At 46.4% G+C, this 24,941-nt stretch overlaps 1 protein-coding gene across 2 annotated transcripts in view; it reads left to right on the top strand.

Moving 5' to 3' along the window:
- Positions 1 to 1,180: 1,180 nt before the first annotated feature.
- Positions 1,181 to 24,941, top strand: part of ETV4 (ETS variant transcription factor 4) — a 42,731-nt gene continuing 18,970 nt past the window's right edge. Inside the window, exons 1-9 of one of the 2 annotated variants that reach the window (XM_048517911.1) lie at positions 1,181 to 1,538; positions 2,564 to 2,676; positions 3,148 to 3,244; positions 7,730 to 7,781; positions 14,170 to 14,195; positions 20,168 to 20,176; positions 22,001 to 22,015; positions 22,332 to 22,458; positions 23,519 to 23,593. In XM_048517911.1, the coding sequence (XP_048373868.1) occupies positions 1,196 to 1,538; positions 2,564 to 2,676; positions 3,148 to 3,244; positions 7,730 to 7,781; positions 14,170 to 14,195; positions 20,168 to 20,176; positions 22,001 to 22,015; positions 22,332 to 22,458; positions 23,519 to 23,593 (857 nt within the window). In that variant the 5' untranslated portion in view covers positions 1,181 to 1,195. Of the gene's footprint in view, positions 1,539 to 2,563; positions 2,677 to 3,147; positions 3,245 to 7,729; positions 7,782 to 14,169; positions 14,196 to 19,538; positions 22,459 to 23,518; positions 23,594 to 24,941 lie in introns of those variants that run through there. The other variant, XM_048517910.1, reaches the window with a different exon arrangement.

Below are 24,941 nucleotides of genomic sequence, written 5' to 3'. Positions count from 1 at the left end.
TCAGTAGAAGATCCCATACCCTCTGTTTCGTCCTAAGGTTGCCAGCTCCAAGGCCCACACATGCAGAATAAGGCACTTTCAATCCACTTTCACAATTGTTTGCAAGTGGATTTTGCTACTCCGCACAGTAAAATCCAGCTGCAAAGTGCATTGAAAGATGGGCTGAAAGTGCATTATTCTGCATGTGCAGAAGGGAGAAATAACTGGAGAGTCTGGGGGTGGAGTCTAAAGAAGGCCAGGTTTGGGGAAGGGAGGGACTCCCATTGGGGGAATAATACCATGGCAGTATAATACCACAGCGGCCATTTTCTCCTGGTCATACCAGATGATCTCCAGCCTTATTTTATGCTGAGCCAATGCCCCTCCCCAGCTTATTGGAATGGATCTTCAGGCTGACCCACTTCTTTGGGGGTCTGCGTTACAAATATCTGGCCGGTTGTTTTCCTGCCTTCCCCCAGAAGAGGAGCTGTGTGTGTATAAGCTGAAATCTTTGGACAAGCTTCTGGGATCTTGTGTTTCCTGCTCCGTGATAAAAAGGGATCCGATTCAACACACACACACACACACACACACCCATGGTTGTGGAAAACAATTCCGCGGAGTTTTGTGTTCCGGGTTTGCAGAACACAACCCAACCACAGAGAGACCCGTGTTGCTAACTCGGCTACATCAATGACAAGGAATAACAGCCAGCGCTGCTCTCTCCGAGAGCCTATTATTTTGTTGCAAGAGGAGCCCAAACGCAGGCATGCGACATCCAGCCATTGAGCCTCGGAGGTTCCCGCCCCTCCCTCTTGAAATCCCTCCCTCTCTGAAACCTGAAATGGCGTCCTTGAAGAAGAGGCATCAGAAGAAGAAAAAGTGATCGTGCCCTAGCCATATTCTCACAAGTACTTTTTTGCATGCCCAAACGCAGGCCGCGAGGAGTGGCTTGACACGATCGCCCTTACCGCGCCCCCCACCCTCCTGTTCAGATGTTCAGAATTGGCAAGGGGGTGTTGGAAAACTACGCACGCCCTTGCACTCCACCCCCCACCTCCCCGTCGCGCAGCTACTTGGAAGCCCGCAGGAAAGAAGGGAGAAAGTCTCCGCAGAAGTCCAGCCTCCGTGGCTACAACCACGTTCCCTCCCTCCCCGGGCCTTTTATGAATGAACTTTGGGAGCGCTTGTTTTTTTTTCCTTTCTTTTTTTATGAATGGGAGTTCCAGTCCTGAATGAATCTCCGAGCTCCCGCTGCCGATTGGCCGAGACGGCACCAGAACGCCCTATCCCGGCCGGGCCAGAGCGGCGCCAGGCCTTGATTGGCTGGGCGTGTCCCGACGAGCCCAGGGAATTCCACCCCCCCCCTCTTCCCGTTCCATTCACAAAGTCAATGAAACAAAGAGAAACAGAAAAGACTCTGGTGCGTTTTCTGCGAAAAGGGGAAACGGCTGCGGGTCGGAGGCGGTGCCGTCCCGCGGCGAGCGGCGCATCCCTGCCTCGGGGTGGGGGCCGGCCGGGCACGACTAAAGTGACCCCCCTCCCTTCGCCAATCTCAGGTGAGGGAGGAGAGAGAAGTTTGCAGGGAAATGGGGAGGGGTCTTCAGGATTCAGGGCAGAAGTATCGGGGAAGGGGTTTAACAAGAACTTTGGGGCCTAGTTCTTTGGGGGGCGGGCGGGTTGTAATTTTAGGGCAGGAATCTGGGTGCAGAAAAGTGTGTGTGTGTGGGGGGGGGGGTTTGCAAAAAAACTGCAGCCAAAAGGAGTGCGCTGTTGCTGCCAGGGGCTTTGAGCCAGGTGATGGAAGGAATAAGCAAAAAAAAAACCCCAAATAATAAAATGGATGAGTTAGGAGAGGGAGAGAAAGAGGCAATTCAGGATGAAGGCTGGGGGGAAGGGGGCAAAGCACGACACGTTGCGTCGCAATGCGATCCTAAGCAGAGTTGCCCCCCCCCCCCCCCCCGAACTCCGCCGTGGAGTTCCACTTAGGATGGCAGCGTTGGGGTTCTTCTCAGCAGGCAGGGTCTGCATAGAGAGGGGAAACCAGGTCGACTCTGGGCTGAGGAGCTAGGGATGCCAGTCTCCCGGTGGGTACTGGGGACCCACCTGGATTTCAGCTCCTATTCAGACTGCAGGGGTCTTCTGGAGAACATGGATCCTTTGGAGGGTGGACTCTCTGGCATCGTATTGTACCCCACTGAGGTCTCTGTTCTCCCCAGAGTCCATTCACACATCTCCACGACTTTCTCAGCCTGGAGCTTACAACCCTTACCTCCCCCCCCCCCCCCATCCCCTGCCAATCCAATGTGGAGCCAGTGTGGAAGAAGACGGTGGGGTGGGGTGTGGCAGAGTAGAGGGCCCTAGTGAAGTATGTGTGTGTGTGTGGGGGGGAGATGGCTAAGCACTTTTATTTTGAGGTAGGGTCCAGGGGAAGTGAAGGTGGCCTTGCCCCTTCCATCCACATTCCCTCCTGGGTAGATAATTTTGTACCTGCTGTGGTGGGCAGTATTCACCCCTGTGCTGTATTCTCACTCATTGATGTACTTCTCTTTAAACAAACAAACAAACACTATTCTCTTTCTAGGATCTACTGCCTGCCCTCCCCTTCCCCCACATGCTGGCAGAGAACGTGCACCCATGACTGATGGAAGGATGAAAGGCTACCTGGACCAGCAAGTGCCTTATACTTCTGCACAGGTGAGAGATGGACGGAGCAGCCTTAACCAGAACCACACCTTTTTATATACATTGCCTTTAAATGGACTTTAAAGGGTGGAAATGTCTCTAAAATTGCGCTAACCAGCCCGCTTTTGTTTTGCAACTGATGGAGCTGTTGCCGGCCTTGAGAGCCAGCAGGGCGTAGTGGTTAAGAGCAGGTGCACTCTAATCTGGAGAACTGGGTCTGATTCCCCGCTCTGCCACTTGAGCTGTGGAGGCTTATCTGGGGAACCAGATTAGCTTGTGCACTCCAACACACACCAGCTGGGTGACCATGGGCTAGTCACAGTTCTTCAGAGCTCTCTCAGCTCCACCCACCTCACAGAGTGTTTGTTGTGGGGGAGGGAAAAGAGACTGTAATCCCCTTTCAGTCTTCTTACAGGAGAGAAAGGGGGGGATATGAATCCAAACTCTTCTTCTTAATGAACCTCAACGGCTGTTCTTTTCCAGAAACTGCCAGGAAGTGCAACCTTGGATGGCAGGGTTATGATGGCCATGCGGAGGAAAGCCATGGACCTAAGCGTGCCCCAAGTCCCCGATTCAGAAGGTTTGTATCCTTTCGGTTAGCGAGGGTTCTAAGAGGAACTGCGTCCTCCATCAGGATCCTGATGGGAAATTGAGCTTGATGACCTTTCGATACAGTGATTGTTCCAATTTTACAGAATGGGGAACCGAGAAGCAGGCTTGCTCAAGGCTTCCGAGTATGTCGTGGCTTAAGATTTACTAAGTCAGCATCCTTTACTCTATGTCAGTTCTTGTTTTTGAAGTGGAATGCCTGCGTATTGTCGAAGGCTTTCACAGCCGGATTCAACTGGTTGTTGCGGGTTTTCCGGGCTGTGTGGCCGTGGTCTGGTAGATCTTGTTCCTAGTGTTTTGCCTGCATCCGTGGCTGGCATCTTCAAAGGCATATCACAGAGAGTATATAGCAGTGATGGCGAACCTTTTCGAGACAGAGGGCCCAAATTGCAACCCAAAACCCACTTATTTATTGCAAAGTGCCAACACGGCAATTTAACCTGAATACTGAGGTTTTAGTTTAGAAAAAACGGTTGGCTCCAAGGCATGCATTACTCGGGAGTAAGCTTAGTGGTAGTTGGTGGCTTTGCTTTGAAACAACCATGCAACTCTTCCAAGGGGTGAATCACGACCCTAGGACGGTTTACTCAGAAGCAAGCCCCATTGTCAGCAACTGAGCTTACTCCCAGGTAAAGGATCGTGCTTTAATTCTTTGCATGAAAATCAGTGAGGTTTAACAGTGCTTAACAGGGTTACCTACACTGCTTTTCCAAAACTAAGTCTTCGGTTTAATGCTAATAATCGAGCCCAGTGGCCCAGACCAGCCTAAATGTGTGAGGAGGGGGCACTCTGTTTGTGCATGCCTACAGAGAGGGCTCTGAGTGCCACCTCTGGCACCCATGCCATAGGTTCACCACCACTGGTATATAGTATAACAGACTTCTTTCTGTGATACACCTCTGAAGATGCCAGCCACAGAGGCGGGTGAAACGTTAGGAACAAGATCTATCAGACCACGGCCACACAGCCCGGAAAACCCATCACAACCAGTGGAATGCCTGCGTTGAAGATTATATCTAGCTGTGCCTTGATACCCTTTCACAGGGCATCTGGGAAATCCTATACCATCTGATTGGCACAGACGCTGTGGAGTTCTCCAATGGGCAGCAAAACATTTCTGGTCTTACCTTAAGAATGCAAGAGTGAGGATCTTCTTCTTCTCTCCGGATAGGCATGATCATGGCCTATGCATGGACCTGTAGCCCTATAACATCTACGACCTTCCTGTCCCCCATCCTGAAAATTGCCAGAGTGGTGTGATGGTCAGTGAAGTGTGAGAATCCCCGTTCTTCCAAGGAAGCTTGCTGGATAACCCGAGGTCTGACGCACACTCTGTGCCTGACCAACCTCGGAAGATTGGTGTGAGGATAAAACAGAGATGAGGAGAATGGTCCTTGGGCGTTCCTGGGGGGAAAGGCAAGGGGTAAATGATTAAATTAAAATAAGTGCCACACTGGCACTGGTGCTCTCCATTGTTAAAAAGGTCCCAAAGCTTGACATTATCGGATGTGCAATAGCGGTAGATGCTGTGCAATAGTGCTCTTTGCTGTGAAATGGCATTAGTCTCTGTGCAGGGGCGTATTGCCCGGGGGACATATGGGGGTCAAATGTCCCAGGGCTGCGGCCATTTAGTCATGTGGTGTGTGTGTGGAAAATCGCCCCCACACCCCTCCTCCCGGGTCCATATACTGACTTCAAGACCTGGTGCAAAAAAAGTTGTTTGGTCGTGGCTGGGGAGGGTGGCTGCCCATATGGGCAGGAGGGGGGGGGGGCAGAAAACTCAGATTTTGCACCGGGCTACATTTCCCCTAGATTCCCCTACATTTCCCCAATAGGCCATGCTGGCAGGGGCTGATGGGAATTGTAGTCCATAACATCTGGAGTGCCAAAGGATCGCCACCACTGCCCTAGATACACCCAGTGGTGGGATTCAAATAATTTAACAACTGGTTGTTTACAAGCACCATTTTAACAACCGGTTCTGCCAAAGTGGTGCGAAACGGCTGAATCCCACCACTGGATACACCTCTGTCTCTGTGTCCAGGAGGGGAAAGACTCCAGAAGACTCCCTCCCTCTCTTCTCTTCAACCTCTTTTCATACAGTTTTGATAGAAGTGGTGCTTCTGAACTCTGCAGTCTGTACAGACAGACTGCCCCAGCCGTGTCCTGTGGCTAATGGAGATAACTGCAAGGCTAGTCAGTGATGATTGCAGGGCAGACATTCCATTGTTGGGTGGAGGATCTAGGACGGCCGAGGAGTGCAGCCAGGCACTGGGACACTTGCCGTCGAGCTGGTTGTTACTTCATGCTTTGGAGGGTTTCCGCTGCATGCGTCCCGGTCCACATGTGGACATGCGTCCCAGGGTGGTCAGAGAGGATCCGCAAGCACCTGTTTCTACCAGGGGGTTGTGATGATGACTCCGCCATCCCAGCCTCAAGTTGGTTGCAGCTCCTCACAAGAGGGAGTAGTTTCCCTCTTCGGCTTTATTACACCTCGACACATCCGTGGTTCCTTTGCTCTGCCTCCAGCAGGTCAGTAGTTAGATCTGTCTGTCGATCCAGTCAGCTTTTCTGGGGGTGGAAAGGGAGCAGGCTTGGACCACCCGAAAGGCTGTGCTGGAAATCTTGGGATCTATTTGGGAAAAAGCCATGTGGGAAGGGGGATTATAGGAAGAATGGGAACAGGATGATCTGGGGGGGGGGGGGCAACAAAAGTTGTCTGAAATCCAGCCCAGTTGGTCACATTATTACCCTCCCTTTCCTCCAATGAACTTGCATGGCCTCTCTATTTTATCCTTACAACAGCCCTGCGGGGTGGGTTAGGCAGAATGTGTATGACTGGTTCAAGGTTGCCCAGAGAACTTTGCAGCGGCAGGGGAATTCGAACCTGAGCCTGTGGATCCTGGTCCAGTCACTATATAGTGCTGGTTGTGCTTCTAACCTGGATGTTAAAAGAGTCTGAATCCTTTAGGCAGGACCAAGGTGAAGGAATAAACATGTAGGTGGAAGAAGGCGGAGGCTCGGAATCAGATCGATTCTGGGTTGACTTGGACCATTTACTTCTGCTGAGCGAGGAATCTTGCTTGTTGTTTAGCAGGAGAGTCACTGGATCTAACCCAGCCCCCGGTCTTTTTTTTTTGGGGGGGGGGGGTTCAGGGGTTTAAAAAGCTGGTACAGGAGGGGGGGTGTTCGGTGAGATGAGTTGAGGATCGGCCGTGGACCATCTCTCTTGTTCTTGCAGTTCGTCGTATTTAATAGAGGGGGGGGGGGGGGGGGAAACACATTTTATAAAAATGTCTGCCATGGAAGAATTAGAATTTTTTTTTGTCAGCACTAAGAAAACAATGTGAAATATTTTCTCTTTTGGCAGGAGTAAAAATGCTTTTTAAGAGATGGTTTTGTTGACTGTAATGTGAAAAATTATCATGTAAGAAAATCTGCTGCAACAGAGAATGGCTATCCCTGTGTGCCTGTATGTGTAACTCGGAGCATCAATTTGTTGTTTAAATGTAACTAATTTTAGCCACAATTAATCTGTAACTTGTATGATAACACTATTGGCTAGCTCAATGTTATCAAGTTGATACTGTATCTACATATAGTTATGAGTATATGAGACTTTTTCTGTCCAGAAAACACACATTTTTTCTTTGCTGTGTAATTTCCCCCAGCTTTTATTTTCCTCTGCCTCTCAGAAGGAAAAAAACTAAGACATGTATGCTAAGAAAACACGGGCTTTTTAAAAAAGCATTAAGTATACTTACAACATGTGATTAGAAAAATGAAAGCATTTGTTCTTCCAAACACATCATGAATATCCATAAGAACATAAGAACAAGCCAGCTGGATCAGACCAGAGTCCATCTAGTCCAGCTCTCTGCTACTCGCAGTGGCCCACCAGGTGCCTTTGGGAGCTCACATGCAGGATGTGAAAGCAATGGCTTTCTGCAGCTATTGCTCCTGATCACCTGGACTGTTAAGGCATTTGCAATCTCAGATCAAAGAGGATCAAGATTGGTAGCCATAAATCGACTTCTCCTCCATAAATCTGTCCAAGCCCCTTTTAAAGCTATCCAGGTTAGTGGCCATCACCACCTCCTGTGGCAGCATATTCCAAACACCAATCACACGTTGCGTGAAGAAGTGTTTCCTTTTATTAGTCCTAATTCTTCCCCCCAGCATCCCAAACAGTACAATTGTTTATGCCAGCTAAGTCATCAGTAAGGCCTTTTGCGTTGTGTAAGTAAGAACATTTGGTTTGATAAGGAAGTATTTCCCTCTTTTTTCCAGGCCTCCCGGTCAAATTTCTGTGTTTTTCCTTTAAAAAAAAAGAGGTTTTTCTTCAGGGCTTCAACATTTCTGGAAATGGTTCAACTCTAAAACTTTCTTCTCTTTCTCTGGTGCACCAGCCATGGTGGATACGTTGGTCACCGTGCTGTGTCTTTTCCTCTTCCAGATCTTTTCCATGACTTAAACCAGTTTCAAGAAGTCTGGCTAACTGAAGGTAAGTCTCTTTCGTCATCCCCATTATGCGCTCGAACCGCCTTCCGTCTTCGGTTGATTTCCCTTCTGTTTTCAGTTTCCTGACCTGAACATATGTAGTTTGGTCTCTGGCTTGGGTAAACTCGGGAATATGAATCACGCCATTGTGTTGGTATTTGCTTATGAAAGAAACTTGGCTCCAGGCAGTTTTTCTCCCCGTGGAAAAACGTTCTTTTGAAACAGTGGCTGGTGTTGACTGCTGAGATGACATAACTAGCCAAACTATCTAATCTATCTCATTTTAATCCTGCCTGCGTGCCCAGCCTCCCTTTCCCTGTTTCAGCCTCACAATAGCCTGGTGAGGAAGGCTGGATTTTATTTATTTCCCATGCCTCTCCCATGGGGATCTAAAGCAACTGACAATATTGTTCCACCTTCCTCCATTTTGTCTTCACGAGACTGCTGTGAGGTAGGTTAGGCTGAGAACTTGTGACTGGCCCTAGATCATAGGTGTCAAACTCGCGACCCTCCTGATGTTATGGACTACAGTTCCCATCATCCCCTGCCAGCAACATCTGGAGGGCCGCGAGTTTGACACCTGTGCCCCAGATCAGGGATGGCGAACCTTTTTGAGACCGAGTGCCCAAATTGCAACCCAAAACCCACTTATTTATTGCACAGTGCCAACACAGCAATTTAACCTGAATACTGAGGTTTTAGTTTAGAAAAAATGGTTGGCTCCGAGGGGTGCGTTACTCAGGAGTAAGCTTGGTGGTAGTCAGTGGCTTTGCTTTGAAGCAACCGTGCATCTCTTCCAATGGGTGAATCACGACCCTAGGAGGGTTTACTCAGAAGCAAGCCCCATTGCCAGCAACTGAGCTTACTCCCAGGTAAAGGATTGTGCTTTTGTTCTTTGCATGAAAATCAATGGGGTTCAACAGCGATTAACAGGGTTACCTACACTGCTTCCCCAAAACTTGGTCTTAGGTTTAATGCTAATAATTGAGCCCAGCAGCCCAGGCCAGCCTAGATGTGGGGGGGGGGGGCACTCTGTTTGCGTGTGCCCACAGAGATGGCTCTGAGTGCCACCTCTGGCACCTGTGCCATAGGTTCGCCATCACTGCCCTAGATCAACCAAGATAATTCCAAGGCAGACCGGGAACTCCAGCCTGGGTCTTTTAGGTCTTCTCAGCACCACACCACAGCGGCCTATGGTGTGATTGCCCCAGAAAACTTAATGACACGGTGGGGATTTAATCCCAGATCCCGGAGATCCGCAATCCAAGGCTAACCAGAACCCTACCACTGGCTGCCAATGAGATAACACAGAAGGTATATTTGTCCTATTTACGCGTGGGTTTGGTCCCCGCTCCCAGATCTAATCACTCCATTTACTTCTAAGCTTTTCAACGGGCGCATTAAGAAGGATTTGAGTGTCAACTTCCCCATGGCGCGCACTCAGCTTCTGCGATGGTTTCTCTGCTTCCTAATTTCAGCCTGGAGAGAGAACCTGTTGATTTCTCCAGAGCCCAATTAATGCAAATGGTAGTTAAGTGCCGTTTTGAAGTAGATCTTTGTTCTGGCAATCGGGGATCTAGGGACTTGACATTTGGAAAAGGTTAAAAAGAATATTGGTCTTGTTTACTTCAGCCCTGAGGTCACAGTGTGTCTTATCTTGTGAAATAGTGGAGTGCTCAGAAATCTTAAGGAGTGTTTCATAAAGAGAACCTTTAGGCAATGTTGCTTGAAAACAAACGCACACCCACACAACAAAGGGGGAATTCTACCAGGGTGACTTGGCAATCTGTTCGTGCTGGTGTAAGCGTTTTGTTTTGATTGGAAATTGGGTAGGTCATTGACTGTTAAAACTGAAATACAGTTTTCTATTGATTGTGAACCAAGTGACTATTTATGTCTCTCAGTTGGGAAAATAATAGAATTTGCTACCTTTCCTTTGGAATTTGATACCTTTCATTTGGATTTTTAGATCTCCAGTCAGGGCTTCAAAAATTTCCCCTGCAAAAGCAAGACATTAAACCTCAGAAAAATAAAACCTTAGAAATGTCTTCGTCATCATAGACTGGGTCTGATTCCTTAGCTAATAATTTTTGAAAGGTTCCAAATAATTTGAAGGTCCAGATTGCAGAAACTGTATTTGTTGTGCAAATTAAACATGGCTGCACATATTCTTTGGAGACTGCATAGGGTTGCCATATTTAATTTTTCATTTTTTAAATTTATTTGTTTTATTTTTTCCAATTCATGAGTCGCCCTCCCCCAAAGGGCTCAGGGCGACGTACAACAAAGAACGACACACAAAACTTAAAACCCTCATTATTAATTAAAATAACATTTTAACATCCTTTGAGACGTGCCACTCTTACTGGTATTGTGGATGGCAGGGACAGAGAGTTACTGGGTCGCAGCAACAGTTTGCATATTCTTCGATGTATTATCACGATCATGAGATCTAGTGGCTTGGTTTTATTTTTTAATGAAAGTTTACTTCTCCCCCACCCAATTTAAAATCTCATTTGCTTCCGCTTTCCTGAATAGAGAACAGCACTTAGCATTTTGCATGCAGTAGCAGAGTAAACATGATGCTGCAAATATGTAGTAAAATCCTGAGATCCCTTTTCTCCCTTGCATGGAGGAGCATGGGTGATTTGTATCGGAGATACTATCGTCTTTAATCCCTCAGTGTAATGCCTCGCTTCCATTATTGGCTTTTACTTCCCATGGCTCTGGAGTTACTTCAGCCTCTGCTGCATTTCTGATCTATTACAACTTACAATATATCTTGGGCGATGTGATTATTATATAGACCAGGGGTAGGGAACCTGCGGCTCGAGAGCCGCATGCGGCTCTTCTGCCCTTGCACTGCGGCTCCACGAGCCGAGCCACTGGCCCCATCCTTGCCCACCCTGCAGGCAGCAGGGCGGGTGCACCAACTGCCCGCAGCCGGCTAGGCCGCACCACGGGCTTCCCCTCTTGCCTGCCCAGTTGGAGCGGGGTGGGTGCTTTCCCGGTGGCCGGCGAGGCCGAGCCGCTGGCCCCATCCTTGCCGCATCCATGCGCTTCTCAGAATAAGTGGAGTAAAAGGTAAAAAAACCCCAATATATACAGTGTTATCTTTATTTTAAATGTCAAAAATTATTTGCGGCTCCAAGTGTTTTCTTTTCCCATGGAAAACGGGTCCAAATGGCTCTTTGAGTGTTAAAGGTTCCCTACCCCTGATATAGACCTACTATTTACACTATGCCCAATGGCTTAAAACAGAAATATGTACACAGAGAAGAAAGGTACAAGTGCTCTATTAATGTGCAATAAAGTGCCTACCATATACAAACATATATATTAATTCCTATATAGTATTACTTATATAGGTACTATATAGTACGTATATAGTACTGCTACAAATTTCATTTCCAAAGAAACTTTTTAAGAACCTTTAAGTCCTTTTGTTAAATCACCAGAGTCCATAAATCTTAAAATGTCCATAACTTATAGAGAATGTATACATGTTCCAGACCAAAATTATACATGTTCCAGACTAGAACCCTACCCGTGGTTGTATGGGTATCTTTCTTGTGGAAACCAGTTATAAGTGTGTTAACATAGAAATTGAACAAATGGGGTGTTAAAAGGCGCCTTACACCTTTCTGAGTAGAGATGGACGCAGTTAGGTGACCTTCATGCGAGAACTTCACCTGTACGGTTGTGTTCTCATGTAACTTATCAATTAGTTGGAGAAGGTATCTATTTAATATTAATCTCCTCCAGCTTTGCCCAATGTAACGACTGTGTGTTACACTGTCTAATGCAGCCTAAGGCAGTTGTGCGGCTTTTTCAGTTCTTCTTCAGTGGTACTGGAGGTTCCAAATCTGGCTTGTTGGGAGTCATTTGAGGAAATGTTTATCTTGGTATTATGCCTGCCGTATCCCTTTACCGGCAGCACTAATTGGTTATAAATTACAGTTCTGATCTGTGTCTGGGTAAACATGGATCAGAGATGAAAGTTGTTCAACATGGGGCAGGCGAGTTACAGGAGGGAGCAGCTTCCTTCTAGTCCTTTCTAGAGAGCCAGCGTGGTGTCGTGGTTAAGGGCAGCGTGCACGCTAATCTGGAGAACCGGGTTTGATTCCCTGCTCTGCCACTTGTGGCTTATCTGGTGAACCAGATTAGCTTGTGCACTCCAACACATGCCAGCTGGGTGACCTTGGGCTGGTCACAGTTCTCTTGCCTTGAAAACCCTACTGGGCTGCCATATGTCAGCTGAAACATAATGGCTCTGTATGCACATATAACATTTCTCCCCAATGGGAAACCAGTGTCCCATGCAGTATTCTGATCCTTACAACAATGCTGTGCAGTAAACTAGGCTGAACGGGAACGAGAGACCCAATGTTACCCACTAAGCTTCTATGATGAAGTGGGGATTCGAACCTGGTTCCTGCCGATCCTTGTCTGATATTCTAGCCCCAGGCCTGTAGCCTTTAGTACCTTTTGCTGGCATATTTCATGGGGGGAAATCAGTCAAGGCTAAGGTGACCAGATGGTCACCTTTGTGAACCAGGACGGGGGGGGGGGGGGGTAGGCGGCCACACGCGTGCGTATGAGACCGGGCGGAAAACAGCAAACCCCAGAAGCCCCTGTGACAGGGCGGAAAACGGCAAGCCCCAGAAGGCCGAGTGCTCCTCGCGACTAACGATGTGCCACATCGTCGTCTGCTGACCACAGGGAAGCGCGCACTGCCTTCTGGGGCGCCCCAGAAGGCAGTGCGGCAGCCTCCCAAAAATAGTGACAATTAAATTAACCTGCGGGACGCGGGACAAATTGTTCGAAGGCGGGACTGTCCCGCCAAAAGCGGGACGTCTGGTCAGCCTGGTCAAGGCGAGTATGAGGAGAATTGGGCTCCCACGCATTGACAGCAGATTTGGGGTTAAATCCAGCCAGCTTTGTTCCTGGTGAAAAGGGTGGGGGTCTCCTTCCACCCTCCCAAAAGGCCATGCTGGGGATCATGGGACCTGCATGGACAAAAATCATGCGGGAAACCAACTGTACCCCTTCCGCGCATGCAGAATAATGCACTTTCAATCCACTTTCACAATTGTTTTAAAGTGGGATATGCTATTCCGCACAGCTGCAAAGTGCACTGAAAGTGGGTTGAAAGTGCATTATTCTGCCTGTGCGGAAGGGGCCTGTATTAAGGAGGGGAATTGTGTGGAATTGAGTGAAAAGGGTGGTGGGTTCCAGCCCTTGGACTGTCGCCATCCTCTGATGCCCTTTTTCTGCCAGTGATGAATAAGCCTTGAAGGGGTTCATGAAATAGTTTATTTTTTAAGACCAAGGGGAATTGATTTCTAATTCAAAGCCTTTTAAATCATTGCCAAGATAAAAGGCCTGTTTTTAAAATCATGTTTCCAGGCTTCTGATTCATGTACTTCCTGAACAGGTGTGCATACTAATTGATTGCTCTAACAATTAAATCATATATTATCAACTAAATGGAGCCCTCGCACTGCCCCGGAATATAGTTCATAACCATTAAGCAGTGCCGTTGCGGCACCTTCGAGGTGATCGAATTTAGATCCGCTCCTGTTGAATTCTTTGGTATAGGGAGCTTTCCCTTGCAACGTTTGATAGAGATTCAGTTGTAAGATGATTGCAAACGATCAGTAGGTTTGCAAGGCACTCAGATATTATTTGGAACGGCATTTCATACAACTGAACATTTTCATTAGGAAATCCAGTTTGAAACAACAAACCTATTTTATTTCAATCTGATTTTAATTTTTTTTAATTAAAGAAATGACTGGGTTTTATTGATTGTAAAAAACATATATATCAGGACGAGGCAGCTGTAAAACACGGAGATGTGCCACTTGATTTTGATATGCTAGGAAAGAATCCAACTCCGCTTCCTAATTTTTTTGGTTTCCTTCGGACATTGGCCTTGATTCAGAGACAAGCAGAAAAAGGACTAACTGTGCCTAGTATGCAAGCTTGAGGGACACAAAGGTTTGTGGTGGAGATCATTGTGCGTACAACTAAGCATACGTTGCATCCTTTTAAGCCACCTTTAATACAGTTCCTCATGTTGTGGTGACCCCCAACCCTAACATTTATCCATTTTACAGATGGAGAACACTGATGCAGAGAGTCTTAGGCGACCCCTGTGAAAGGGTTGTTCGACCCCCAAAGGGGTCCCGACCCCCAGGTTGAGAACCACTATTTTAAGCCAATATGGTCTGAAGCGCTGGTCTGAACCCCCATGCTAGGTTTTTGCACACCAGGTATACAGCTGTGCTCATGTATCTGAAGAAGTGACCTGTTATTCTCAAAAGCTTAGTTTTTAAGGCGCTGCTGGACTTTAAGGTCTCTGCAAGGAAATAGAACAGGCTGGCGGGCTAGCGTTCCTGATAAAAATGATAGCTTCCGCCAGAATAAATCTGTTAATCCTTAAAAGCTTTAGAAAACCACTTTAAGCTAACGTTTGGGAGAAAGGTGGGGTACAAATGAATAAGAGAATTAAACAAATAAAATAAAGAAGTGACATTACTCTTTCAGTCCAACCTGTTGTAAAGGTAAAATAGACAAGGGAAGAGCCACGTACACCGCTGGAAGGAATGGCAGGATAAAAATGCACAAAATATAATAATTCCTCTTAAAAGGTTGAATGTGCGGAATGTAACTTTTTGTAAAAAATGTGCTGAATAAAATCGAATCGAGCATTGCGGAAATAGAAGCAGAACCCTCAAGAGGGATTTATGGATTGTATTGTGTATTTTTTAAAAAACAGAGGGCCAATTTAGTTCACAGTTGCTTTAAAACTCTGGCTTTCATTAAGATTTTTAGCAAGACCTGTCAGTGATAAGAGCGGGTGGCAAATTTTACTTCCGTGGACTGCTTTCAGAAGGAAAATCCATCCAGAAACACAATTGGGAGATATCAGAATTGATAGCTGACTGTAAGTTTCTTTCAGAAGCAATCGTGTTTTTGGACACTGGAACCCTCCCAGCCTTGCGTTTTTGGATCTTTCTTGAAAAACTGAGTTTGGTTTTAAAGACTGTTTTCTCCCTTGTGTAGTCCTTTCTGGAATTCTCATGTCCAACCAGAGGAAAAGTTTACATTTGGATTAGGTCCTTGGATCCTGTGATCACTAACACATTTGTCAGTCTCTTTTCTCGGAGTGGCCATGAAAGATTCTCCATAATTCTGGATTAATTCAGAACCGATGGCCATACTAATTTGCATATGAAGTGCTGCGATAGATTTGAGCAAGTGCTGCTATATGGTGGGTTTGTTCTATGTTGTGTAAACAGGGTGAAAAGAACCGCATGGCTCAGAATGTGCCCCTTAAAACAGCACCCCGCCATTTTGTAAGGTCGGATCTGGTCATTGCTGGATTTGGGGCTATTGCCATCATTCACCTGAGGGGGTTTCCCTGTAAATCCAGGATGTGAATGAGTCCAATAACCCAGTTTCCCAGAGTGCCTGGGTCCTCTGTGCAGAGGTGGGATCCAGCAGGTTCTCACCAGTTCCCGAGAGTGGGTTACTAATTATTTGTGTGTGCCGAGAGGGGGTTACTAACTGGGTCTGTTTTTCCGTTAGAAATTCCATTAGGTCCTAAAATCATCAAGTCCTGTTGTTTCCTATGTGGCTGGCTAGCGAAGGTAGAAAACGAGATAATTCTCCCTGTTGGGCTGTTTTAAAAACATGCTTTAGTAATATGGTAAAGTTCCTTGTTTAAGGAAAGTATCCTTCTTTTGATTTCTAGAAACAAAATTAAGTATTTGAAACTATTAAGTATTTGACATGCAGTCAATTAGAGGAGAAGTAGTTGTTTCTGTTGGCAGTAGACGATAGGACTTGCTATAATGAGTTTAAATTATGGACAGAAAGATACCAGCTGGAAATTAGGAACTTTTTTTTAACAGTAAGAGTTTTTTACAGTAACAGAGAAACTATTAATGCCCCGCCCCCAGAATGCCCGGCCATGCCCCCGTCATGCCCCGCCCAGCCCCATTGGCGCTACGCCACTGTTTGAATCCCACCACCATGGGAACCTGTTACTAAAATTTTTGGATCCCACCACTGCCTCTGTGTCACTCTTAATAAACAAACAGAAGGGAGGAGGGAACGCTGCTTGCAGCATTTCTAAGGAGCAGAACCCTCTGAGCTACAGACCTTGGAAAGAGTGGTGTAGTGGTTAAGAGCAAGTGCACTCTAATCTGGAGAACTGGATTTGACTCCCCGCTCTGCCACTTGTGCTGTGGAGGCTTATCTGGTGAACCAGGTTAGCTTGTGCACTCCAACGCATGCCAGCTGGGTGACCTTGGGTTAGTCATAGTTCCTCGGAGCTCTCTCAGCCCCACCTGCCTCACAGGGTGTTTGTTGTGGGGGGGGGGGAGGGAAAGGAGATTTTCAGCCCCTTTGAGTCTACTTAGAAGGAGAAGAGTTTGGATTTATATCCCCCTTACAGGAGAGAAAGGGGGGTATAAATCCAAACTCTTCTTCTTCTAAAGCAAGCTGCTCTTTTCCAAATCTGGTTTAGGTTCTTTTTATTTTGAGAGGTGTTGCAATGAATTTTAAGTGTTGGGAGCACAGGAGATTTTTGGAAGGTGCACTTCTGATTAACTGGATTTGCTGAATGAACACTTTTGGCACGTCTACTTCATTCAGTTGTGTTCTGTGCTTATGGCAGGATCTAATACACATGGTTTTTGTCCATGCAACCGTTGAGCGGCCAACTGTGAGCTGGGAAATTCCTAGAGATTTGGGCGCAGAGCTTGGGGACAATGTGGTTTGGAAAAGGGAAGAACCACAGCAGGGCTGAGATGTCACACAGTCTACTCTCGGAATTGGCTATTTTTCTCCAGGAGAACCAGTCTTTCTAGTCTGGAGACGAGTTGCAATTCTGGAAGACCTCCAGGCCTGACCCATACCCAGTTCCCATGACCCCTAGCATAATATGCATGTCAAAGTGTGGTGTAGTGGTTAAGAGCAAGTGGATCGTAACCTGGAGAACTGGGTTTGATTTCCCACTCCTCCACCTGAGTGGCAGAGGCTTATCTGGTCAACCAGATGTTGCACTCCTACACTGCTGCTGGGTGACCTTGGGCTAGACACAATTCTCTGGATCTCTCTCGGCCCCACCTACCTCACAAGGTGTTTGTTGTGGGGAGAGGAAGGAAAAGGAGTCTGTAGGCCACCTTGAGTCTCCTTACAGAAGAGAAAGGTGGGGTATAAATCCAAACTCTTCTTGTTTTGTGGGAAAGCTGGCAGGATACCACCCCTAGCAGTTATTTTTCAACTATCTGCTGGAACTTGAGTGAAGAAGCCGTGTGTGTTTAGTGTTAAAGCTGAATCCTAGAACTGTTGACTGTCTGATTCTTCTCCTTTCTTTGGCTCATTCCGTGTCTGGAAATGAAGAATGATTCTGGCAGTTGCTTCGTTAAATTACTGTACAAACAATGGCTTTGAGTAGAGAACAGGTACGTCGAGGTACTTGGCGACTCTGTTCCCGCTCCACAAACCTGGTTGGCAAACAATCTTGGGAAGGAACTGTAATTTCTGACTGTACAAGACTCAGCCTGCTGAGCACCAGGCTAAGTGACACAGTCTCACAGTCCTTTTCAGCTGGAAAGCTGCCACAGGAGGAATGGCTGGGAAGGATAGATGCTTAAACCTTTTCCCTCTGGCCTTGCATTCACTTCCCTCTACAAGCTGCGCAGTGAGGATGTGATCCTACAGAGGCCCCTTCCGCACATGTGGAATAATGCGCTTTCAATCCACTTTCAATCCACTTTGCAGCTGGATTTTACTGTGCGGAATAGCAAAATCTACTTGCAAACAGTCGTGCAAGTGGATTGAAAGTGCATTATTCTGCAGGTGCGGAAGAGGCCAGAGTTTACCCTCCAAATCTGTCTGCCATTTCTTTGAGGGGAACTGGTCTCGATAGCTTGGAAATCATCAGTAATTCCATGAGAACCCCAAATCCACTTTCAGGTTGACGATAGAGTTGCATGTTGGGAAATACCTGGAGATTTTGGAGGTGGAGACTGAAGAAGGCAGTGTTAGGGGCGGAGATGGACTAGAAGAGTCTAGCTTCTGGAGTGGCCATTTTCTCCAGATGGTCTTTTCTCTGTACCTAGAGAATGGTTGTAACCTCAGGGAATCTCCAGCCATCTTCTGAAGGTTGGGAACCCTGATTTGCCCCACCCATGTCCATAGCTCCCCCTTTCAGCAGCAGTGGCGTAGTGGTTAAGAGCAGGTGTTCTCGAATCTGGAGGCACCGGTTTGATTCCCCGCTCTGCTGCCTGAGCTGTGGAGGCTTATCTGGGGAATTCAGATTAGCCTGTGCACTCCCATACACGCCAGCTGGGTGACCTTGGGCTAGTCACAGCTTTTCGGAGCTCTCTCAGCCCCACCTACCTCACAGGGTGTTTGTTGTGAGGGGGGAAGGTCAAAGATATTGTAAGCCCCTTTGTGCCTCCTACAGGAGAGAAAGGGAGATATAAATCCAAACTCTTCTTCTTCTTCTTCTTTAAAGGGCTTTACAAATCTTCCCTGTCTGTGCCAAAGCATTGCAGTCTGGCTCACCCAAAGGAATACTTTTATTTCAGTGGGAAAAGCCCTTGAAGAGCTGAAAGGGAGAAAACAGGAAGCTTAACTCTGCCTTGTAAAGGCCCTTTCCGCACATGCAGAATAATGCACTTTCAGTGCGCTTTGCAGCTGGATTTTACAGCGCGGAATAGCAAAAATCCACTTGCAAACAATTGTGAAAGTGGATTGAAAGTGCATTGTTCTGCATGTGCGGAAGAGGCCAAAGTGGTGCTTGAAGCTCCGCCCCTTCTCTGTAGCACTTATGGAGAGTATTCAGTCCACCTGCTGCCATCCAGTAGTTTTCTTTTTATTTCGGAGAAAACAAGATTTATATTTTCTTTGGAGTCAAGAAGGTAAAAAAACCCTGTGCATTTTTGTTCTCAGAACAACAACCCTGGGAGGTAGGTTAGGATGACAGAAAGGGACTGGGCCAAGCCACCCAGAAAGCTTCCTTAGCAGAGTGGCAATTTTGATTGTGTGTTCCTGCACTGCAGGGGGTTGTACTTGATGGCCCTTGTGGCCCCCTCCAACTCTATGATTCTATGAACCAGGGTTCCCCAGATCGTAGTCCGACCACTACACCGCTACTGTGCAGTGGGTCAACCAGCCTTCGGAGCACAGAATTGGATGGGTCTGCAACCTGCGGCTCTCCAAATGGTCATGGACTACATTTCCCATCAGCCCCGCCACTTGGCCATGCTGGCAGGGGCTGATGGGAATTGTAGTCCACGAACATCTGGAGAGCCGCAGGTTGCAGACCCCTGGAGGTGGCCTTTGATTCTCTTCTCTGAAGTGAGGTCGAGAGATCAGCGCTGCACGGTGGGAAGGAAGGGAGAGAAAAACCACCAGGCTTGACGCTTCCAAAGGAGGAAGGGAAGAACCAGCCCTGCTAATGGATGAATCTACTGGGGAAAAGCTGACGTAGAAGTGATTGCGGTCCCAGCGGGAGCGTCTCCTGGCAGTGATCCGTTCCCATCGCAGATGGAGCCGGCTTTTCCTCCTGCTTGGTTTGATGAGAGCATTGAGCTGGGTGTTAAATATCCTTACTCTCCCTTCTTTGCCGCTTTGGTAGCTCGAAAGGTTCCAAGACAGCCGTTATGAACCTTGGAGTTTGTGCCGGACTGCCACTCCAGAAGCGCCGCCAAACTTCGTAAGTACCATGTGTTGGCGAGAGGAGGAGGAGGAGGAGAAGAAGGCAGGCCTTGGTAGGCAAGACTGGAACAATCCGAACGGCTGTCATGCTGCAAAGATTGGAACAATCCTAGCGGCTGTCATGCTCTCTGAAATGCCCACAGCCAGATCCTGTTCAGAGTTGGCTGCCCCTTAGATGCCCCATTGCCTTAGATGTCCCATTGCCTCGGAATACTTTATTTCAGTGGGAAAAGCCCTCGAAGAGCTGAAAGGGAGAAAACGGGAAGCTTAACTCTGCCCTTTTAAAGGCCCTTTCCGCACATGCAGAATAATGCACTTTCAGTGCACTTTGCAGCTGGATTTTATTGCTTTTTCAACTCTGATCATCTACTTCATTCTGCTGTAAGCTTTGGGTTTCTTTGTATCTGGTTACTGGCATATTTAATCACTGCCAGTCTAACTTTGTTGATATATCTGCTTCTCCAGATCCCTCTTCTCTAGTTAATTTTCTTTTCAAACGCTTGTCGTCCTTTGAAAGGATATTCTGGAGTATCGAAAATATGTTCGTCATTGTTAAAAATAAAATTGACCAGGGGCGTAAATTCGAATTCAGCCAGGTGGACAACCCAACGTGTCTTGGCTTTGGTGAAAACTCCGTTGGTTTTTCTTAGAGTTCCCAACTGTTACAAATAAAGACTGTTCGAAGAAAATGTGTATATCCCTGTGACTTTCCTTCAGGGAAAGCTATATTGATTTGATCGTTTCATTAATTTCCAAAGTTCTTTGCAGCTATTCACCGATTGGAGGCTGACTACATCTTTTCCATTCATGAGCAGTTGTTATGTTCTCAGCTGTTATGTCAACTCTTATTTTTCACATCTTTTGAGAAGCTCAGGACAGCATATATGGTTCATCCGTTGTCTCACAACAACTCTGTAGGGTAGGTTAGGCTGAAAGAGAAGAACCGGACCACAGTTACCATGTGACCTTCATGGCGAACTTGAAATTGGAATTCCCTTCTCCCCAGCCTTAGAGCAATGCTTTAACCATCACGCAGAACCAACCAAGTATGTTTAATATAATTATGTCCATGTGACAAAATAGGAGCCTACCAACTGTTACATGTTCTTGCACTTGCTAAAAAGGAAGGCAAAGGGAGTGTCACTCAAGGAATGCCAATCTTTCCATACCCGGAATCCACTGAGAAGGGAACCTACAGGAAGTTGTTGACATCAGTGTCACATGACCGGAAAGGAGAAGACAGGCCAGAACATCAGGAAGGGGGAAGACAGGCTGGAGTCTGCAACCTGCGGCTCTCCAGATGTTCATGGACTACAATTCCCTTCAGCCCCTGCCAGCATGGCCAATTGGCTGGAACATCAGGCCAGAACTGAGAGCTAGAACATCAGGCCAGAACTGGGCTAGAACATCAGGCCAGAACTGAGTGCAGACAAATTGTCTGATTTCTTAACGCACTTTTGATAATGGTTATAGGCTAAACGGGATCTTTGAATTAAAGGACTTGCCAAGACTCAAGGCACACTTTGGATCTGAGATTTAAAAGAAAACAGCTGATTGAAATAGAGTGTTAGAAATGATTAAGTCTGTAACTGACAAATTGTTCTATTTTAAATAGATGCATGAGCCTAGAGTGGATTAGAATTCAACAATGAGATAACGGAAAGTCATTGTTTGGTGTTACGATGTGTTGTTTAATTGGTCATCATAGGTTGAGTCTAGTCATTGAATGAGTTATGTTTTAATTCTTTTGTGTGTATTTTTCTTTTTTAAATTTTTGTTTTGTATTGATGTGGTAGGGGTGTGAAAGTGTTTTTGTGGGGTTTTTTTTTGTATGCTGAGAAAACATTCATTTTGCAAAGCCAGAGCTAAGACTGCTTTGGTGTATGAGGCTAAGAGGTTCAACTGTTGAAGAGTGTTAGCATGGAATGGTTGACTGGAGGTTCAACCGATGAAGAGTGTTAGCATGGAATGGAACGTGCAAAATATTGTGAGGGAGATGCCCCTAGAAATGGAGCTTACCTAAGAATGATTTTCTACACTTCTTACAGCTGAAATTTTAGAATCAAAAATAGAAGCACATTTTATTTTTACATACTGAAAGGGTTTACTTATCTACTAAGTGTCCAGAAACCACTAGATCCTAGAAGGGATAAAGACCTTATTTCTGCCCAGTTTCACGTCTGCCGTGTCCCATTCTGTCCAGCATACATCTGGTACATTGGTGTAGGTTCAGTTCACCTTCTGGCTAACTAAGCTGTGCTCCCATCCACTACAGCAGTGGTGTGGTCCACTTTAAGAATCCAAAACATTGCAGCGAACTGGTCAAAGGCAAAGTGTACAGAACTGAGAGTTCTTTGACATAGAGGGAGTTTTATCTAGGAGCTGCACCTGATCACAAGATGGAGCTGAGTACTGATCAGGGTCTGTATGATCCCAAAATAAACACAGAAGCCCCTTCCGCACATGCAGAATAATGCACTTTCAGTCCACATTCACAATTGTTGGCAAGTGGATTTTGCTATTCCGCACAGCTGCAAAGTGCATTGAAAGTGCATTATTCTGCATGTGCAGAAGGGGCCAGTTAAATAGAAACCTTTGTTTATTTCCCACCCTTCCTTTCCTGTGCTCAGGTTCTGATGAGTCTTGAGTCTAATTTTATTTAATGCATCTCAAAATGAACATAAAATTACAAGCAACGCTGTCAGAGGGAGTGGGAGAGGGGGAGGAAATCCTTGCCTGCCTGTTAAAATGTCATTCATAGCAGCGCTACCTGCCTTTATAGGTAGAAAAGGGTTTACCTTGATTTTTTTTTCCAGTAGCCCTTCACAGCCCGCCAGCAAAAATAAAAAAGGAACCACAGAGCCCATGTTCAGAAGCATCTGGATCTTGTAGACACAGGCAGCCATTTCAGTACCATAATGGAGAGCAGTGCTTTTATGCCAGGTAAATGTGCCAATGGATCCAATCTCACTTGTCTCGCTGTTTTAGACATGTTTATCTTCTGTTGCCCTAGACCAGGGGTGACCAACCTCTGGCGCTCCGGATGGTAATGGACTACAATTCCCATCAGCCCCTGCCAGCATGGTCAATTGGCCATGCTTGGCAGGGGCTGATGGGAATTGTAGTCCATGAACACCTGGAGTGCCGTAGGTTGGCCACCCCTGCGCCTAGACTTTGCTGAGGATCTTGTTCGAACTAAAGTTGACCATCCAAAATTCTCTTGATCTGATCTGGAATTGCTGGTGGCTCAAATTATAAGTAGCACTGGTAATAAGGAATTTAAGAAACATGGTGTCTCCTGTACTGGATCAGTCTTCAGCCAAGTTGGCAAATACTTTTAGGGAGATACCGTATTATGAAACAATGGCTAAATCATGAAAAGAAGTGAAAATATTTGGGATTCCTAAGGCAGGGAGACAATCTTTCGCAGCCAAAATCTTATTTTATAGTTGAAAACCATGGTATGATCCACCCTGACTGCTAGCGGATTAAATAAGTTGATTACAAAGTGTGTGAATTTGAGTCAAAGGTTTTGTTAGCAATAATAAAATAATTTCTTGTCAGAAGACTTATATTAATTTGGTTAAGGAAGATAAATAGGAAGCAAAAGTGATTGTTTTTGGACGTAGAAAAAGCATTTGATCATGTTGAATGGCTATACTTGACAGATATCCTATATTATCTTAATCTAAGAGATAGATTTAAATAGTGATGTCAAGATTTTATCCACCCTGCATGAAGCAGAGATCCATTAGGGACTGCTAGCCATAATCACCCAAAAGAACCTCCATAGTGAAAAGCAGTAAACCTTTTAATACCAGTGCTTACAGGAAACTTGAGGAGCAGCTTTGGTGAGTAACTGGTGGGCCACAGTATGAAACACAATGCCAGATAAAATGGATCACTGCTCTGATCCAGCAGAGCTCTTCTTATGTAAAGTAAATGGAGCTTGTGAGTGCAATAGAGCTTTACATCCTCCTAAAATCACTTTGTGTTTCTGTAGGCAAGACTCAAATTTCATGAGCTCCCAAGGCCCAGCTCAGGCTATACCTGGCCGGACATACCTTATGGAACACAGGTGAGCCACTGCAGTGAGCAGATAGTGAGCAGATATATATGAGCCAAAGCCTGCCCTTTTCCGGTGGGTCAGGGTAAATAGCAATGTATTAATTGAAATTTGCCTGTCTCTTCCCTGTCTCACCCACAAGGAAGTGCCCCTTGGGTGGTAAGTCAAGGCACCAAGTGGAGTCCAAACAGAGAGACATTAAATTACAATTTAAATTATGGGCAGAAAGGTACTGACTGGACATTAGGTAGAAATTTTTGACAGTAAGAGTAGTTCATCAGTGAATTCAGCTGACTAGGGAAGTGGTGCCCCCCCCCCCCCCCCGCATCGGCAGTCTTCAGGCAGTGTCTGCACACTCACTCACTCACTCACTCACTCACTCACTCACTCACTCACTCACTCACTCACTCACTCACTCACTCACTCACTCACTCACTCACTCACTCACTCTGGAATTCCCAAAGTCCCAAAGGAGCAGCAGTGGCATAGGAGGTTAAGAGCTTGTGTATCTAATCTGGAGGAACCGGGTTTGATTCCCAGCTCTGCCGCCTGAGCTGTGGAGGCTTGTCTGGGGAATTCAGATTAGCCTGTACACTTCCACACACGCCAGCTGGGTGACCTTGGGCTAGTCACAGCTTTTCGTAGCTCTCTCAGCCCCACCCACCTCACAGGGTGTTTGTTGTGAGGGGGGAAGGGCAAGGAGATTGTAAGCCCCTTTGAGTCTCCTGCAGGAGAGAAAGGGGGGATATAAATCCAAACTCCTCCTCCTCCTCCTCCTCCTCCTCCTCCTCCTCCTCCTCTTCTTCTTCTTCTTCTTCTTCTTCTTCTTCTTCTTCTTCTTCTTCTTCTTCTTCTTCTTCTTCTTCTTCTTCTTCTTCTTCTTCTTCTTCTTCTTCTTCTTCTTCTTCTTCTTCTTCTTCTTCTTCTTCTTCTTCTTCTTCTTCTTCTTCTTCTTCTTCTTCTTCTTCTTCTTCTTCTTCTTCTTCTTCTACTGCTGAATAAATAGTCTTGCTTTCAAAAGCACTTGGAAAATGGTATCCAAACTGATGCTGAGACATATTCCAGCATCCTCTATTCTGGCATCTTCCAAGGGGCCTCGTGATATATATCTCTCAGCACATCGATTTGTGGAAGCCAAAAGTCTTGGATGGGTCCCATGGGAGTTGATTTGGGAGTACATCACTTCAGTATATCTGAATGAGTTCAGGTCTGCAGGAAGACATTAAGCCACACATCGCATTTTCAGCGTTCCAAGTGTGTAGCTTATATTATCATGGTAAAATTGTTCAACTCCCCTATAATTGAGGCTGTTATTAAAAGCCCCACATTGCTGATGAAGCTGAGAGACTATGTCTTGAGG

Source organism: Sphaerodactylus townsendi, linkage group LG15 (assembly GCF_021028975.2).
Source record: "Sphaerodactylus townsendi isolate TG3544 linkage group LG15, MPM_Stown_v2.3, whole genome shotgun sequence".
In the NCBI taxonomy this organism is placed as follows: Eukaryota; Metazoa; Chordata; class Lepidosauria; order Squamata; family Sphaerodactylidae; genus Sphaerodactylus; species Sphaerodactylus townsendi.
This window is presented reverse-complemented; position numbering and strand designations above follow the sequence as displayed.